This window comes from Engystomops pustulosus, chromosome 5 (genome assembly GCF_040894005.1).
Source record: "Engystomops pustulosus chromosome 5, aEngPut4.maternal, whole genome shotgun sequence".
Classification (NCBI taxonomy): domain Eukaryota; kingdom Metazoa; phylum Chordata; class Amphibia; order Anura; family Leptodactylidae; genus Engystomops; species Engystomops pustulosus.
Genome location: NC_092415.1, coordinates 195,893,386 through 195,909,518, shown reverse-complemented (window position 1 = coordinate 195,909,518; position 16,133 = coordinate 195,893,386). Strand labels below are relative to the sequence as shown.

General features: G+C 44.3%; 1 protein-coding gene across 1 annotated transcript in view; it reads left to right on the top strand.

The window, feature by feature from the left end:
* The window catches only part of MINDY3 (MINDY lysine 48 deubiquitinase 3), a 75,201-nt gene extending 59,311 nt beyond the window's left edge, over positions 1-15,890 (top strand). The window contains exons 13-16 of the mRNA XM_072154274.1: positions 2,305-2,377; positions 6,476-6,563; positions 8,287-8,358; positions 12,770-15,890. Of these exons, the coding sequence (XP_072010375.1) occupies positions 2,305-2,377; positions 6,476-6,563; positions 8,287-8,358; positions 12,770-12,916 (380 nt within the window). The 3' untranslated portion in view covers positions 12,917-15,890. The remainder of the gene's footprint in view (positions 1-2,304; positions 2,378-6,475; positions 6,564-8,286; positions 8,359-12,769) is intronic.
* The last annotated feature ends 243 nt before the right edge of the window (positions 15,891-16,133 follow it).

Below are 16,133 nucleotides of genomic sequence, written 5' to 3'. Positions count from 1 at the left end.
TTAGGGAGCTGATGCCGGTCATCAATATAAAAATTTTGGAAAAACTATTACCGTATATACTCGAGTATAAGCCGACCCAAGTATAAGCCGAGGTCCCTAATTTTACCCCAAAAACCAGGGAAAACCTATTGACTCGAGTATAAGCCGAGGGCGGGAAATGCATTGGTCACAGCCTCCCCAGTATATAGCCTGCCGGACCCTGCCCCATAGTATATAGCCAGCACCTGCCCCCAGTATATAGCCTACCGGCCCATATCCCCCTTTATATAGCAGCCCCATGCCCCAGTATATAGCCAGCACCTGCCCCCCAGTATATAGTCTGCCAGCCCATATCCTCCAGTATATAGCCAGCCCCCTGCCCCAGTATATAGCCAGCACCTGCCCCCCAGTATATAGTCTGCCAGCCCATATCCTCCAGTATATAGCTATCCCTCTGCCCCAGTATATAGCCAGCCCCCTGCCCCAGTATATAGCCAGCAGCGGGGGAAGCCAGAAATGTGAGTTTTGATATATTTTTTACTCGAGTATAAGCCGAGTTTGGGTTTTCAGCACAATTTTTTTTAGGCTTATACTCGAGCATATATGGAAAATTTCCGAATTTTCCACCGTAAATTATCCCTTGTACAAAATCTTGAGTTGACATAATACGGAATGTCTGGGAATTCTCTTATTGTGGACGGTCTCCTTGGAGTCCCAGTAGAGTCCCTGGTCTGGGCCAGGTTGTGCCGGTATGCGTCCTCCTGGATAATTAATGGACAGACATAGAGCTGAGACATGGAAGCCATATGATTCCCGGGCATGTTGGAGATGACAAGTAACACTATAGGCTTCTGTATGAAGGTCTGCAGAATGTTCCTTCTCCTTAATGCAAATCAGGACCAGCACTGATGAAGCCGAAACATCTGGCAACACTCACACCGTAACCGGGTGTCATTAACATTGCATGTTCCAGAGAGGTTTTACTCCTGACAGGACGCACAATTTGTCTCTGATAGCCCAGCGACTACATCGCGGCTCGTCTGTCACGGGGTGGAGAGGAGGAACACATGGTCCTATAGTCAGCAGCTGCTCCGGGTCCCAGTCACAACAAGCCTTGATCTCACCATTAACCCCCTGTAGATGTAAACCGGGAGGTTCCCCCAGGCACATGAGCTGCGCCCCATCAATCCAGTACACCAAACCTGGAGACGTTGTCATCTCCTACAAGTGGAAGTTGTCCCAGTTTTTCCAGTAACATTCTACAGATTTGTGATTGCATTCTTCAACACTGACATATTTGTTTTGTTTTTATATGGATTTTTTATGTGCCATCCCCCCCCCCCCCCCCAGTGATTTCAAGTCATCGAGTCATTGGGGAGGTCCTATCAATGATTGACAGATAACTGGGATCACAGTCACCTAGTCATGGGGGAGGTCCTATCAATGATTGACAGATAACTGGGATCACTGTCACCTAGTCATGGGGGAGGGTCTTTGGGGGAGATTTATCAAAGATAATTGCATACTAGTAAGGTGCTCAAAGAAGGGTGCTCAGTGTTCACTGATAGAAGTCAATCATTGTTAGCACCACCCTTAAAGGAAATCTACAATCATGATAAACCAGGGACATTACTCATAGATCCGGCACCCTGACTGTTGTAATCTCCTTATATTTGTTATCCATGGCCTCCTTCCTTCTAAAATCAACTTTTATAATTATTCTAATAAGCCTAAAGGGCTCATTGGGATGTTACCAGAGCCCCTCTGTGCTATAGCTTCACAAGCTGTTACACTGTCTCCCCCCTGCACTTCCCTCTGCCTGATGTAATCTTACACAGTTGGATGGGGGAAATTACTCCTGCACAATGTAACAGCCTTTGAATCTACAGCATGGTAACACCACCAGAGCCCTTCCAGGCTCATTAGCATAATTATGAAAGTTGATATTAGAAGGAAGGAGGTCTTGTATAATAAATATAAGATGATTACCACAGTCAGGGAGCCTGCATCTATGAGTTTTCCTTTAAATTCTCATTGGATTAGCTTGAGGTTCGTCATTAGAGAACACAATGGGAAGTAAGGGCAATGCGCAGTAGGCAAAGTTAAGAAAACGGAAGACCTTGACCACTCCTGCTCTGCTCGGGAAGATTTCATTGCTTGATGTTGATGGTAGGTTTCCTTTAAGGCTTACTGAAAAATTAAAAATGCATCCAGAGGTGTCAGTCGCTTCTACAAAAAGGAAAAACGTGCTTGGAATACAGGAAAATTCGTATTTTTCTTCTATTTGTCCATCAATGATGAGGGTTTTTTTTTTTGTCTTTTTAGATAATGGCTTCATTCCTGACGCTTTACTTGAAGAAGTGATGAAAGCGCTGGACCTTGTGTCTGAACCTGAATAGTAAGTACCTACACATAGGAGGGCTCCTTATAGACGCATGATGTCTCTGTACCTTAAGGGAGTTGAGGGAGATGCTAGCTGTGTATGACTTGCTAAAGAGAATTCCTGAGGGAGGGGGAATGAGACGATTGAAAGAGATGCGAGCTGTGTGTGACTCGCTGAAGAAGAGAATTCCTGATGGAGGTGGGAAGGAGGCAGTTGACAGAGACACTGACTGTGTGTGACTTGCTGAAGAGAATTCCTGAGGGAGGGGGGAAGAAGGCAGTTGAGAGAGACGATGGCTGTGTGTGACTCACGTAAGAGAAATCAACCCCTTCTTTTACCCCCTCCCTTTAGGAATTATCTTCAGCAAGTCACACAGAGCCAACATCTCTTTCAACTCACTCTTTTTCCTGAGGCAGGCCTCGGGGGGGGGGGGGGGGGGGGTTTGGGCGGGGTTTTGGTAGCTTGACTCTGTACTGGAGCTCCCAGGGGGGTGCAGACTGTCATGAGTTACATGTTTAACTCCACACTGCGCTGCTAAATTTTTAATCCAAGGACTGGGCTTTTCTTGCAACGGCTTCCTTTGCCTTTGACCTTGTAGTGGTTGATGGTCACAATATCGCTTTCACCATATCTGTATTGTACAATGTAGGGGCGGGCTATACCCTAAGGGGTAGTACTCAACGTATCCCCGTGTTATATCTCATATGGAATATTCCACTGATTGACACCAATGATCAATGATTAATAGGATCGTATCATATATACTCGAGAATAAGCCTAGTTTTTCAGCACACAAAAAATGTGCTGAAAACCCAAACTCGGCTTATACTCGAGTAAAAAAAAATAGGTTTTATCAGTTTTTTTGTGGTGAAATTAGGGGCCTCGGCTTATACTTGGGTCGGCTTATACTCGAGTATAGAGGGTAATTACTATAATGTTGCGTTTATACATCTCAAATTATATAGTGTGACGCTGAAAAATATTTACCTTCTTCCCTTTATCCTCTGTATTTGGGTTTTAATGAAAAAGGCCCCTTAAAAAAAAAAACACTCCCTCCTCCAATGTTCAGCCAATTAAGCCAATATGTGTTAAAGGGGTTGTCCTGGATGTAAAATATGTTTAAAAAAATAACAATCTTTTTAAATGAAAATCCCACCAAATTTATTGCAGCATTTTTTTCATGATATATTTGATTTTTATGTTTATTTCATAGATGTTGTTTCAGTGTTTTTACATTTCCGCAGATTATTTTTCATGTTTTTTTTTTTTTTTTTTTTTAATTTTGCAAAATAAGCAATGTGCATCCAATTAAAGGCAGGGGGATGTGAGAAATAAATCCTGCAGGGTTTCTGTAAATACCTGAAGATTAATTGCACATGATGCGCTGGAAGTTTCTGTAAATACATTGTTACCACGAGCCCCCGACCTGCCACATGTGACCCGCGCTCGCTGCCTCCCCGGGACAGGGTTATGTGAATGGCCGCAGATTCTCACGGGTTCCTCCTGCAGCATCGTGGTCCTTGGATGGAAGGACGGTTTCCCATCAAATGTAGGAGTTCAGATGACCACATGACCCACCTTGACCCATGTTTCCACGTCTGATATTAATCTTCGGATTTGATGAGGGATTCTGGGAAGGTCAAATGAGGGACATCATCGAGATGGAGATTTTATTGTGGCTACTTTAGCCTACAGTGCCTGCAGAATATTATTGGGACCCTATAATTAAGATTGAGGAGCCATTATTTGGTATCTGTAGGGTCCATATGGTCCTGAAAGGTTCCCATTTAGGTGCAGCTCCTCCTACCATAGGTTTTAATGGGGTTCTTTAAAGGGAACATGTCAACAGCAGCCCCCCTCCCCCCCAAACCACACTTAGTGCCTTTATACTTGTTTCGTTGATGCCTCCTAACCGGACCCCCTCCCGGAATAAGGGAGTTGAGGGAGATGGTAGCTGTGTGTGACTTGCTGAAGAGAATTCCTGAGGGAGGGGGAATGAGACGATCGAGAGAGATGCGAGCTGTGTGTGACTCGCTGAAGAAGAGAATTCCTAAGTGAGGTAGGAAGGAGGCAGTTGACAGAGACACTGGGGCACATACCTTACTTACCCGTCCCGTTGCAATCCCCGAGGTGCGTTGTCCGACGAGGATTCGGAGCTGCCGCGATTCACTAAGAACGTGCGTCCAATTTCCTGTATGTGTCGCTTCCTCGCTCAGGTCCACCGGAGTTCACCTTCTTCTTCCCGGTGCATGTAAGTGCATGGCTTGCAACACATTTTTGAATGTTAAATCCCACGCGTTGTCCGAATTTGTCCGACGGCCCGCCCCTCCGAAAATCACACGGAGCCAACATCTCTTTCAACTCGCTCATTCCAGAGGCGGGCCGATTATCAATTTCAGTGTCAGTAAGGAGGAAAGGGGGGGGAGGGGGTAGCTTGACTCTCTCCTGGAGCTCCCAGCACAGCGGAGGCATTAGCAGAAAATTTAGAAAGACCTCTAAAAGGGTGTGGTTTGTGGTGGGGGCTCTCTGTTGACAGGTTCCCTTTAAGTGCGACTTATCTCCTGAAGATATAAGGGGAGCTCAACTGGTTGATCCCTATAAGATTGATCTTCTATTGACTCGACAAGGTGGTTTGGTGCCCAGACATCATCATTGGTGGTGCTGTAGTACTGTACAGTCCTTGTAGAGTCACCTAAATTTGGTGAAAGCATCTAATGTATATGGGGTTTACCGCCTCACTCCCGGCACCTGGCGTTTCGGATTTTAATGGTGGGCTATCCCAAGATTCAACATATGACGAGAATTGGGGTCTTGTTCCACTTAAAGAGAACCTGTCACAAGGTTTTAATCCCTCTAAACTGGCAGCCTCCTCAGGTAGGGATGAGATGTCATTTCTAAAATTACCTTTTTTATGTAAAATTTCATCCATTAATTAAAAAAATAAAAAAAAGAATCCCCCATAGGCAAATATGATTTTCCTGCACCATCTATTATTCAATAAATATGCTTTGACTGGAGTGTACCTTTAAAGGGAACCTGTCACCAAGGACCTCATTCTCACTAAAGACGGGTTACAGAAGCCCATAACTCCTGCAGTGCACATCTGTCTTTCTGTCTTCTATAAACATTTGCATTACAATATAATTGTGTGTTATAACTTATCTTGCACTCTGACAGAATCCTCTGTATAGTCACAGGGGTTGGGCTTTGGTTTGGATGCCCTTCAAAAAAACAACATGTGACTTGTCTGTGCTGCTCACTCCTCAGCTCTCAGCCCCCACCTTTGTGCTCCTGTACAGCTCCTCCCTCTCCTACTGATGTCACCAGGGTGTGAGCTTTATGAAAGAGCAGGAGAGAGGAGTTGTAAAGGAGCACAAAGGTGGGAGGCAAGAGCTGAGGAGTCTGCAGCACAGGCCACAGTGCGTCCAAACCAAAGCCCAACCCCTGGGACTACACAGAGGATTCTGTCAGGGTGGAAGGTGAGTTATAACACACAATTATATTGTAATGCAAATGCTTAGAGAAGTGCAGATGTGCACTGCAGGTGTACTGGGCTTCTGTAACCTGTCTTTAGTGAAAATTAGGTCTCTCTAATAAAATAACCCACTTCCAGAGGGGTCTGGCAGCGGTCTGTCCCAATCGTATTGAGTTTAGCTGAGGGTGCATGTACACTGGAGGCCTGGGGAGAATCTTATGGGATGTACATGAAATATCTGTATAGGTGGAAGCGCAGAGTGATGGGTGCAGGTTGGCCCCATGTCCGCAGTGCTGTAATAGTGACACAGTAACACCCGCCGCTGGCTCGCTGCCCCCCGGTCGTGGTACGTTTCCAGCCCGCGCTCCCTCACTACACACACGGCCTCTAGAAATGTTTCCCTAATAAGGCTCTGTCTCCCGAAATCATCATCACTGTTTTGGTTTTAATCATAAGATTATGCAGTCTGAAAATAAACCTTTTTTTTTTTTGGCGAGCGAGATGCCATTCAGATGAATGTGTCCTGAGCTCCCAAAATAGCCGCGCGTTCATTGGCAGAGCGGCGCGGCGCAGTACCACATATCTCAGGAACGCGGCAAAGCTTCCCTGCTTATTGTCTGATTTCCAATGTTTTCTAGTGTAAACCTCATGAAGACCAAATTAGACCCAGAAGGTCTCGGGATCATATTACTGGGCCCGTTCCTCCAGGAGTTTTTCCCTGAGCAGGTACAGTATACAGACCCCCACTGCTTATGTCATCCCCCTAATTACCGTGTCCTGGGATCTGTGCGGCCATGAAGTACGGGAATAATGTCTGTATATCTACCCACCTATAATACATCCATATGTCAGTGCTTATGCAAATAGCAAATGAAGTTACTTTACAGCAGATGGAAAATCATGCAAAAGTTTTAAAGGGTTTGTCTACTTTCAGAAAATAATTGGAATTGTTTGTGTAATGAAAAGTTCAACAATTTCCCAATATACTTTTTGTATCGATTCCTCGTTGTTTTCTAGATCTCTGCTTGCTGTCATTATATAGGAAGCTTCATTGTTTACACCAGTTCTTGGTCATGTGATGTCACACAGGTGCACAACTAGTTATATCCCTGGTCATGTGATGTCACACAGGTGCACAACTAGTTATATCCCTGGTCATGTGATGTCACACAGGTGCACAACTAGTTATATCCCTGGTCATGTGATGTCACACAGGTGCACTGCTCTTTATCTCCCTGGTCATGTGATGTCACACGGGTGCACTGCTCATAATATATCCCTAGTCATGTGATCTCACACAGGTGCACTGCTAATTATATCCCTGGTTATGTAATGCCACACAGGTGCATTGCTCATTATATCCCTGGTCTTGTGATGTCACACAGGTGCAATGCTCAGTATATCCCTGGTCACATGATGCCACATAGGTGCACAGCTCGTCATATAACACAAAGAGTAATCAGAGATGTGTTTTATAATGAGCCGTGCACCTGTGTGACATCACATGACCAGGGATATAATGAGCCTTGCACCTGTGTGACAACACATGACCAGGGATATAAGGAGCTATGCACTTGTGTGATATCACATGTCAGGTATATAACGAGCCGTGCACCTGTGTGACATCACATGACCAGGGATATAACGAGCCATGCACCTGTGTGACATCACATGACCAGTGATATAACGAGCCGTGCACCTGTATGACCTCACATGACCAAAGATATAGCTAACCGTGCGCCTGTGTGACATCCCATGACCAGGGATATAGCGAGCCGTGCACCTGTGTGACATCACATGACCAGAGATATAACGAGCCGTGCACCTGCGTGACATCACATGCCAGGGATATAGCGAGCTGTGCACCTGTGTGACATCACATGACTAGAGATATAACGAGCCGTGCACCTGTGTGACATCACATGACCAGGGATATAACGAGCCGTGCACCTGTGTGACATCACATGACCAGAGATATAACGAGCCGTGCACCTGTGTGACATCACATGACCAGGGATATAACGAGCCGTGCACCTGTGTGACATCACATGACCAGGGATATAACGAGCCGTGCACCTGTGTGATATCACATGACCAAGAACGGTCATTATTCACAGGAAGTAAACAATGAAGGTTCCTATTGAATGACAGCAAGCAGAGATCTAGAAAACGGTGAGGAATTTACTAATTAAGCTCTTCATTGTCAAGTGGGCAGTCCTGAATGGAAACGGACATCTCAAGACCAGCTGACATTAGAGAGACCAATTAGCATATTAGGTGCTTAAATGATCAGCCCCAATTGCTCGGGGGCTAGAGAAAAAATTCCAACTGCATCATAATCTGTGACTCACAGGCGCAACGACCCGGAGTAGGTGAAGGTGGTGAAAGGTCACCTTTAAGATGTCAGAACAAAAAACTATATTTAATTTTTTTTTTCTTTGCCTTTCAGGGTTCAAAAATCCCAGAATCCTTCAGCGTCTTTCACTATAACGGATTGCGTCAGTCCAATCACAACGAGAAGGTAAGTTTCCTACGCAGAATGATGGGGGTTGCAGTCCTTGGGCGCGCTCGGTGGGCTCCATGTGTCATCACACGTTCTTATCTCTCCCGGTTACATTCTTATGTTTCGTCTCATTTTTCCTCGGAAGAATTTAACAGTTCGGAGTCTGTGGGGGTGAATCCTACGGCCGAGCCTTAGCGGATTGTGCAGGAAGTGGATGAGTAACGGGCTTGTTATCCTTGGCACTAGGTCAGATTACTGTGGGTAGTGTTTTTTTCCTTTTGCAACTTAGTTTTTTTGTTATTTTTTTTGGAAAATGTGAGAGAGTAGAGGAAAACAATGGCCTGGATATATAACTTATGGCACTCATGTTTCATGACTTCTCTCCAGTAATCAGCTATGGTGTTATCTCCTATCTGATGGACTTGTCATAACATGAGCTGGGGGTAGCCATCACTCTCAAAATTGGCATCTCCTTTAATTGGACACTTTTCAAGGGGCCGTCCAATTCATACACAAAGTTGTTTTAAACCTACCTGATCCCTTGATTCTAGGACTGGTTGCTTAGTTCCGTTGCAGCAGCTCCTGTTTAGCTTCTGGGGTCAGGTCACCACTGCAGCCAATCACTGGCCTCGACATTGACCTCTGCAAAACACTGCAGTAACGGAACTGAAAGACCAGTGTTGGAATGGAGGGGTCATTGATCTCTGCAAACACTGCAGTAACGGAACTGAGAGACCAGTGCTGGAATGGAAGGGTCATTGATCTCTGCAAACACTGCAGTAACGGAACTGAGAGACCAGTGCTGGAATGGAGGGGTCATTGATCTCTGCAAACACTGCAGTAACGGAACTGAGAAACCAGTGCTGGAATGGAAGGGTCATTGATCTCTGCAAACACTGCAGTAACGGAACTGAGAAACCAGTGCTGGAATGGAGGGGTCATTTATCTCTGCAAACACTGCAGTAACGGAACTGAGAGACCAGTGCTGGAATGGAGGGGTCATTGATCTCTGCAAACACTGCAGTAACGGAACTGAGAGACTAGTGCTGGAATGGAGGGGTCATTGATCTCTGCAAACACTGCAGTAACGGAACTGAGAGACCAGTGCTGGAATGGAAGGGTCATTGATCTCTGCAAACACTGCAGTAACGGAACTGAGAAACCACTGCTGGAATAGAGGGGTTATTGATCTCTGCAAACACTGCAGTAACGTAACTGGGAAACCAGTGCTGGAATGGAGGGGTTATTGATCTCTGCAAACACTGCAGTAACGGAACTGTGAGACCAGTGCTGGAATGGAGGGGTCATTGATCTCTGCAAAACACTGCAGTAACGGAACTGAGAACCCAGTGCTGGAATGGAAGGGTCATTGATCTCTGCAAACACTGCAGTAACGGAACTGAGAAACCAGTGCTGGAATGGTGGGGTTATTGATCTCTGCAAACACTGCAGTAACGGAACTGAGAAACCAGTGCTGGAATGGAGGGGTTATTGATCTCTGCAAACACTGCAGTAACGGAACTGAGAGACCAGTGCTGGAATGGAGGGGTCATTGATCTCTGCAAACACTGCAGTAGCGGAACTGAAAAACCAGTGCTGGAATGGAGGGGTCATTGATCTCTGCAAACACTGCAGTAACGGAACTGAGAAACCAGTGCTGGAATGGAGGGGTCAGGAATCGGTATTTTTGTAATTATATTACACTGAAAACACCCAATTTTATTTAGGGCTGTTGGGGAGGTCTACACATCCATCACAGGGTATGTATATAGTCAGTAGTAGCCTAATAACGGCTGTAAAAGCTCCTGATGTATGGCGCTTCATGGAGCCCCGCCCCTGATTTTCATACGTGCTCATCCCATTGTTATTGGCTGAGATTTCGGCGGCCGTGCTGCGTTCCATTATGTAACTGATTATGTGATGCTGTAACCATGACGACGGAACAAATAAACCGGAGCGGCGCAGGAGTGACTGAGATGTGACACGGTCGTCATATTTATTTTAGTTTTCTCCATTTTCGTGCCTTTGCTCAGACGTCGACTTTCAATTATGATTGAGAAAGTAGAGAAGTATTTATATGGACTGCGAAGCGGTGGAAGAAAGCGTCTCGTCACCCTGTGCACAGACGTCTGCACGTGGAAGTACCGATTAACCCCATAATAGCCAAGCCTGTTTGTTTTTCCCACAATTTTGATCTCCTATTCAAAGGATCAGTTAGGGACTGACCTCATAAGATGGGAGGAGCATTAATATTAGGGCACTTATACACTTATATGGAGCTGCCGATCCAGCAGTCACTTAGTCTTGGGATCCATTCACATGGACCTCAAGACTGACTGTACAGGAACAAGACCTGGGGAGTTGTGATAAAATGGACCAACTCTGACTCAAAAAAGATATAATAAATTGGAATATTTTGATGAATGCAATATGTGCTGGATGTTTTCATAAGAGTTTGGGAAAGGTCCTTTAAATATCTGGTCTTTACCTGATCTCAGGATTTAGGCCAGGGGAGAAAAACCTTTGTTGGTTAGAGGGCCGCATTGTCATACTGCTCAAATTTAAGGGTCCGCATCAGTAACCAGCACCCTAGATGCACCAACAACCACAGTACAGCACAAAATGCCACCCCAGAAATTCTAAATACCACAGTACCTCCCCAGTAACTGCATTCAGAGCAGACCATAATAGTGGAGACCCCTAAACAGGCAGTAATAATACTGGTGACTCACCGAGCAAGCCTCCTGGCCCAGAGTGCACTGTGATCCGTTTTTCCATCTATATTCTCCATACCATAAGTATACAGTCAGGGAGGCTGAGCTGTGATCTCCTTATATATAACTGTGTGACAGGAACCTGTGTAATTATTATTAGTAACTGTGATTATCCTCTCCATCTATATTCTCCATACCATAAGTATACAGTCAGGGAGGCTGAGCTGTGATCTCCTTATACTGTGTGACAGGAACCTGTGTAATTATTATTAGTAACTGTGATTATCCTCTCCATCTATATTCTCCATACCATAAGTATACAGTCAGGGAGGCTGAGCTGTGATCTCCTTATACTGTGTGACAGGAACCTGTGTAATTATTATTAGTAACTGTGATTATCCTCCATCTATATTCTCTATACCATAAGTATACAGTCAGGGAGGTTGAGCTGTGATCTCCTTATATATAACTGTGTGACAGGAACCTGTGTAATTATTATTAGTAACTGTGATTATCCTCCCCATCTATATTCTCCATACCATACGTATACAGTCAGGGAGGCTGAGCTGTGATCCCCTTATATATAACTGTGTGACAGGAACCTGTGTGATTATTATTAGTAACTGTGATTATCCTCCCCATTTATATTCTCCATACCATAAGTATACAGTCAGGGAGGCTGAGCTGTGATCTCCTTATACCTGTGTGACAGGAACCTGTGTAATTATTATTAGTAACTGTGATTATCCTCCATCTATATTCTCCATACCATAAGTATACAGTCAGGGAGTCTGAGCTGTGATCTCCTTATATATAACTGTGTGACAGGAACCTGTGTGATTATTATTAGTAACTGTGAATATCCTCCCCATCTATATCCTCCATACCATAAGTATACAGTCAGGGAGGCTGAGCTGTGATCTCCTTATATATAGCTGTGTGAGAGGAACCTGTGTAATTATTATTAGTAACTGTGATTATCCTCTCCATCTATATTCTCCATTCCATAAGTATACAGTCAGGGAGGCTGAGCTATGATCTCCTTATATATAACTGTGTGACAGGAACCTGTATAATTATTATTAGTAACTGTGAGTATCCTCCCCATCTATATTCTCCATACCATAAGTATACAGTCAGGGAGGCTGAGCTGTTATCTTCTTATAACTGTGTGACAGGAACCTGTGTAATTATTATTAGTAACTGTGATTATCCTCCATCTATATTCTCCATACTATAAGTATACAGTCAGGGAGGCTGAGCTGTGATCTCCTTATATATAACTGTGTGACAGGAACCTGTGTAATTATTATTAGTAACTGTGATTATCCTCCCCATCTATATTCTCCATACCATAAGTATACAGTCAGGGAGGCTGAGCTGTGATCTCCATATAACTGTGTGACAGGAACCTGTGTAATTATTATAAGTAACTGTGATTATCCCCATCTATATTCTCCATACCATAAGTATACAGTCAGGGAGGCTGAGCTGTGATCTCCTTATAACTGTGTGACAGGAACCTGTGTAATTATTATTAGTAACTGTGATTATCCTCCATCTATATTCTCCATACCATAAGTATACAGTCAGGGAGGCTGAGCTGTGATCTCCTTATACTGTTACTTGTCTGATTAATGTTATTGACTGATTTTATGAATTTTACCTTGATTTATGTAATATTTATGTCGCCTCTCTTCTTTTGTATTATTAAGGTCGCTTACATCGAAGGAACGGCCATCATGGGTTTTGAAGACCCCAGACTACAGACAGACGACACCCCCATCAAACGTTGTCTACAGACCAAGTGGCCGTACGTGGAGCTCCTCTGGAACACGGACCGGCCGCCATCATTAAACTGACTCTCTGAGCATCCGACCAATGATCGTTCACTTCAAACGAGGCTTAATTTAAAGGGACACGAGATCTACTAATAACTGGAAATCCTCAATGTTCATACGAAGGGTCGCGGTATCTGTCATCGACTCCCTGCTGTATAATGTACATACAATGCAAATAGCCACCACCTTGTATATGCCCTCATCCCTACTCCCATGTCTTCTCCATTATGTCTTTCCTAGGGGGCGCCGTTATCCTCTGTGGGAGGCAGAGTATGTAACCAATGATGGACCATGAGTTCTAGTAATGCAACTGTGATATGAGATTGTACCATATATCGGCTATAATTGGGGGGGGGGGGGATTGTAGGGTCCGTACCCCAAACTTCTCGATGTGGTGAGTATTGGGGCCATACTTGCAGCACAGCCACATGACAGATCCCTCGTCTCATCTCAGAGTCTGAACTAGTATCACATGATGTGTGAACACCGCCAAAGTGAAGGGGGGGGGGGGCAATACTTTTTATGTTGTTTAAGAATCCTTTCATTGATTGGTGATCATTAAACAGGGTCTACAACCCTCAAACAGGGGCTATAATTTCCATACAAATAATTGTTTTCCAGAATTTAAAGGGTATTACTCATTGTTTCTGATCTAGGGTGGTCTGATCCCCACTAGTTGTGAGGATGGAGGTCCGTAAGTGCCTGTTCCTGCTAGAATGGTGGCCACTGCTCCCTTCACTTCAAGGGGATGTCTGGAATAGGCATCACCTTCGCTCTTGGCATTGTTGGTCCCTCAGGTGTGTTCCAATGCTGTCTATCAATGCTCAGTCCGTCTTGTCATTCTGTGTACGGATTTATCATTGTCCTGTCAATAAGGTAACACCCAGTTGTCAATCACACCCGCCCGGTGCTAGTAAATTTCCAGGAGGACTCAAAGATGAATGGCATCATGGAGAGACCTTGTATTGAGGGGTTATGTTGCAAAAGCTAAGAGGTCTTCCTTAAAGGTGCTGGCCAGGAATCGTCAGGGTAGGCCATAAATAAGTAATCGGAGGTTGGCCAACACCTGACCGTCTGTTTCCGTGTTCCCTTTAAATGGTTAAATGACCTCATGTATGATTAGTCTGAAAATCGGGTTGTGAAGGCGGGACATCTAGCGACATGATGGAAGGTATTTATATATCCTATAAGATCAGCAGGGGGGGGGGGGCACTTACAATACTTCTGACTACTTCTACAACTTCAGCCTCATAACAATAACTCACAAAAAGTCTTGGTGTAAGGACTGTCAATCAGAAAGCAGGTTTGCAGTTTGCCCACAGCTCCCCCGCAGGAGGCCTGAAGCATTACATGCTACCCAAGTGTAAGACACAGAGATGTATCAGATTCTGAAGGGAGTCACAATATCCTAATAACCAAATGTTATGGATTTATAGGGATGGAAACGGTTGGGTGATATCTATATAGTAGTAAAACAGAAATAATAAGAATAATATAAAACTCATCAGGTCTCAAATTGATTTAAAACGTGTAAGCTGATTTGTCACTGTTATTTCTGAACAAACGTTCCCTATAGGGTGGCATTTACAGCCCTGGATCCTTTATACTGCCCCTTAAAGATCTGCAAGGTCTCCAGGTACCACAGCGCCGATTCAGCAGTTATATGAGCATAAGCCCAAGGTGTCAGATCTAGTATAGACATGTAAGAGGGGAACTAACTAGAACAACCAGACCCCTTTCTAAATTTGTTTCCCTGATCTAAAAAAAAATTATAAAAAATGGAGAGGTGGATTGTAATTGGTTTACGATAAAGGGGGTTTTCTGAGAATGTCAAAAAAGTCAATGGGCTTCTGAAAATCTGTATAACCTCTGCAACTATTATTCAGAAATCAGATCACGGGTTAAAAAAAAAAGTTTAAAAAAATGCATGCAAATTTACATTAAAAACTTACTACAGATAACAGAGAACCGAGCAAAAGTCCTACTTCAAAATCTAATCTAATCAAAATCCTGATAACCCGGGGACAATTCCTCATAGATCCAGGCACCGTGACTGTGGTAATCTCCTTATATGTGTTATCCATGGCCTCCTTCCTTCTAAAATCAACTGTTAAAATTATGCCAATGAGCCTGAAGGGCTTGAGGGGTGTTACCAAATCCCTCTGTGCTGTAACTTCACAGGCTGTTACACTTCCCCCCCCCTTTCTGCCCTGCTCTCCCATCACTTCTCCTCTCCCTCTGTCTGATGTAATCTCACACAGTAGGAGAGGGAAGTGCATCTGCACAGTGTAACAGCCTGTGAAGCTACAACACGGAGGCTCTCCCCCCAGAGCCCTTCTGGCTCATTAGCATAATGTAAAAGTTCATATAGAAGGAAGGAAGCCATGGATAACAAATAATACTACAGTCCCGGTGCCTGGATCTATGAGTAATGTCCCTGGTTTATCAGGATGGATTCTGATGGTAGATTTCCTTTAAAAAAAAACATGTCTTCCTGATTCCAAATACGACATTCAGAATTTCTTAGATCAACCCTCCATCAGTGGTAAATTCCCTTGTTGGTCTTTGCTTACTACAGTCTGCAGATGCAGTAACATATCAGTCCATCCATGTGACTGCAGCAGCCAATCACTGGCCTCCGTGCTCTACAGTGGATAAAACAGAGCCCCCTGGTGGCCTATCAGGGTGGAGGCAGATTTAATACCACCATTTTTTGAATTCTCGGAAGGTTCCCTTTACATGTAATTTGTTTGGGGGTCCATTGATTATTGTATTAACCAGAAATGTATTATAAATTTTTGTTTTTCTATTCATTCCAATTTGATGTAATGATTTTTTTTTGCCAAACACGACTGCCCCCGGTTCTTTGGGGAGCGGCGCTATATACCAAGTCCCGTGTTACACGCATGTAAACCATCCGGTACTGTACGACTATGGCTCCACTATTTATTATCTTCATGTTTCTGGCCTTAAATAAAATTTTTGAGTTGTTTTTTTTCCTGACCCCCTGGTGATTTGTGTTCATTTTTGTTTCCTCTTTGTTTCTAAGGAAAAAAAAGTGTCAAAAAACCATAGAATGTGCGTTCTTCTTGTTCCCGGCTGAGCACCTCCCCCTCTACGTGATAAGATAACAGCGCCGCCGTTTCATTGTCGCGGCCTTCGTTACCAGGGCCCTCCTGTAACTTTGTAGCTTCTTAGAAGTTTCCTCCGGAGGATCAGCAGAGGAAACTCGTACATC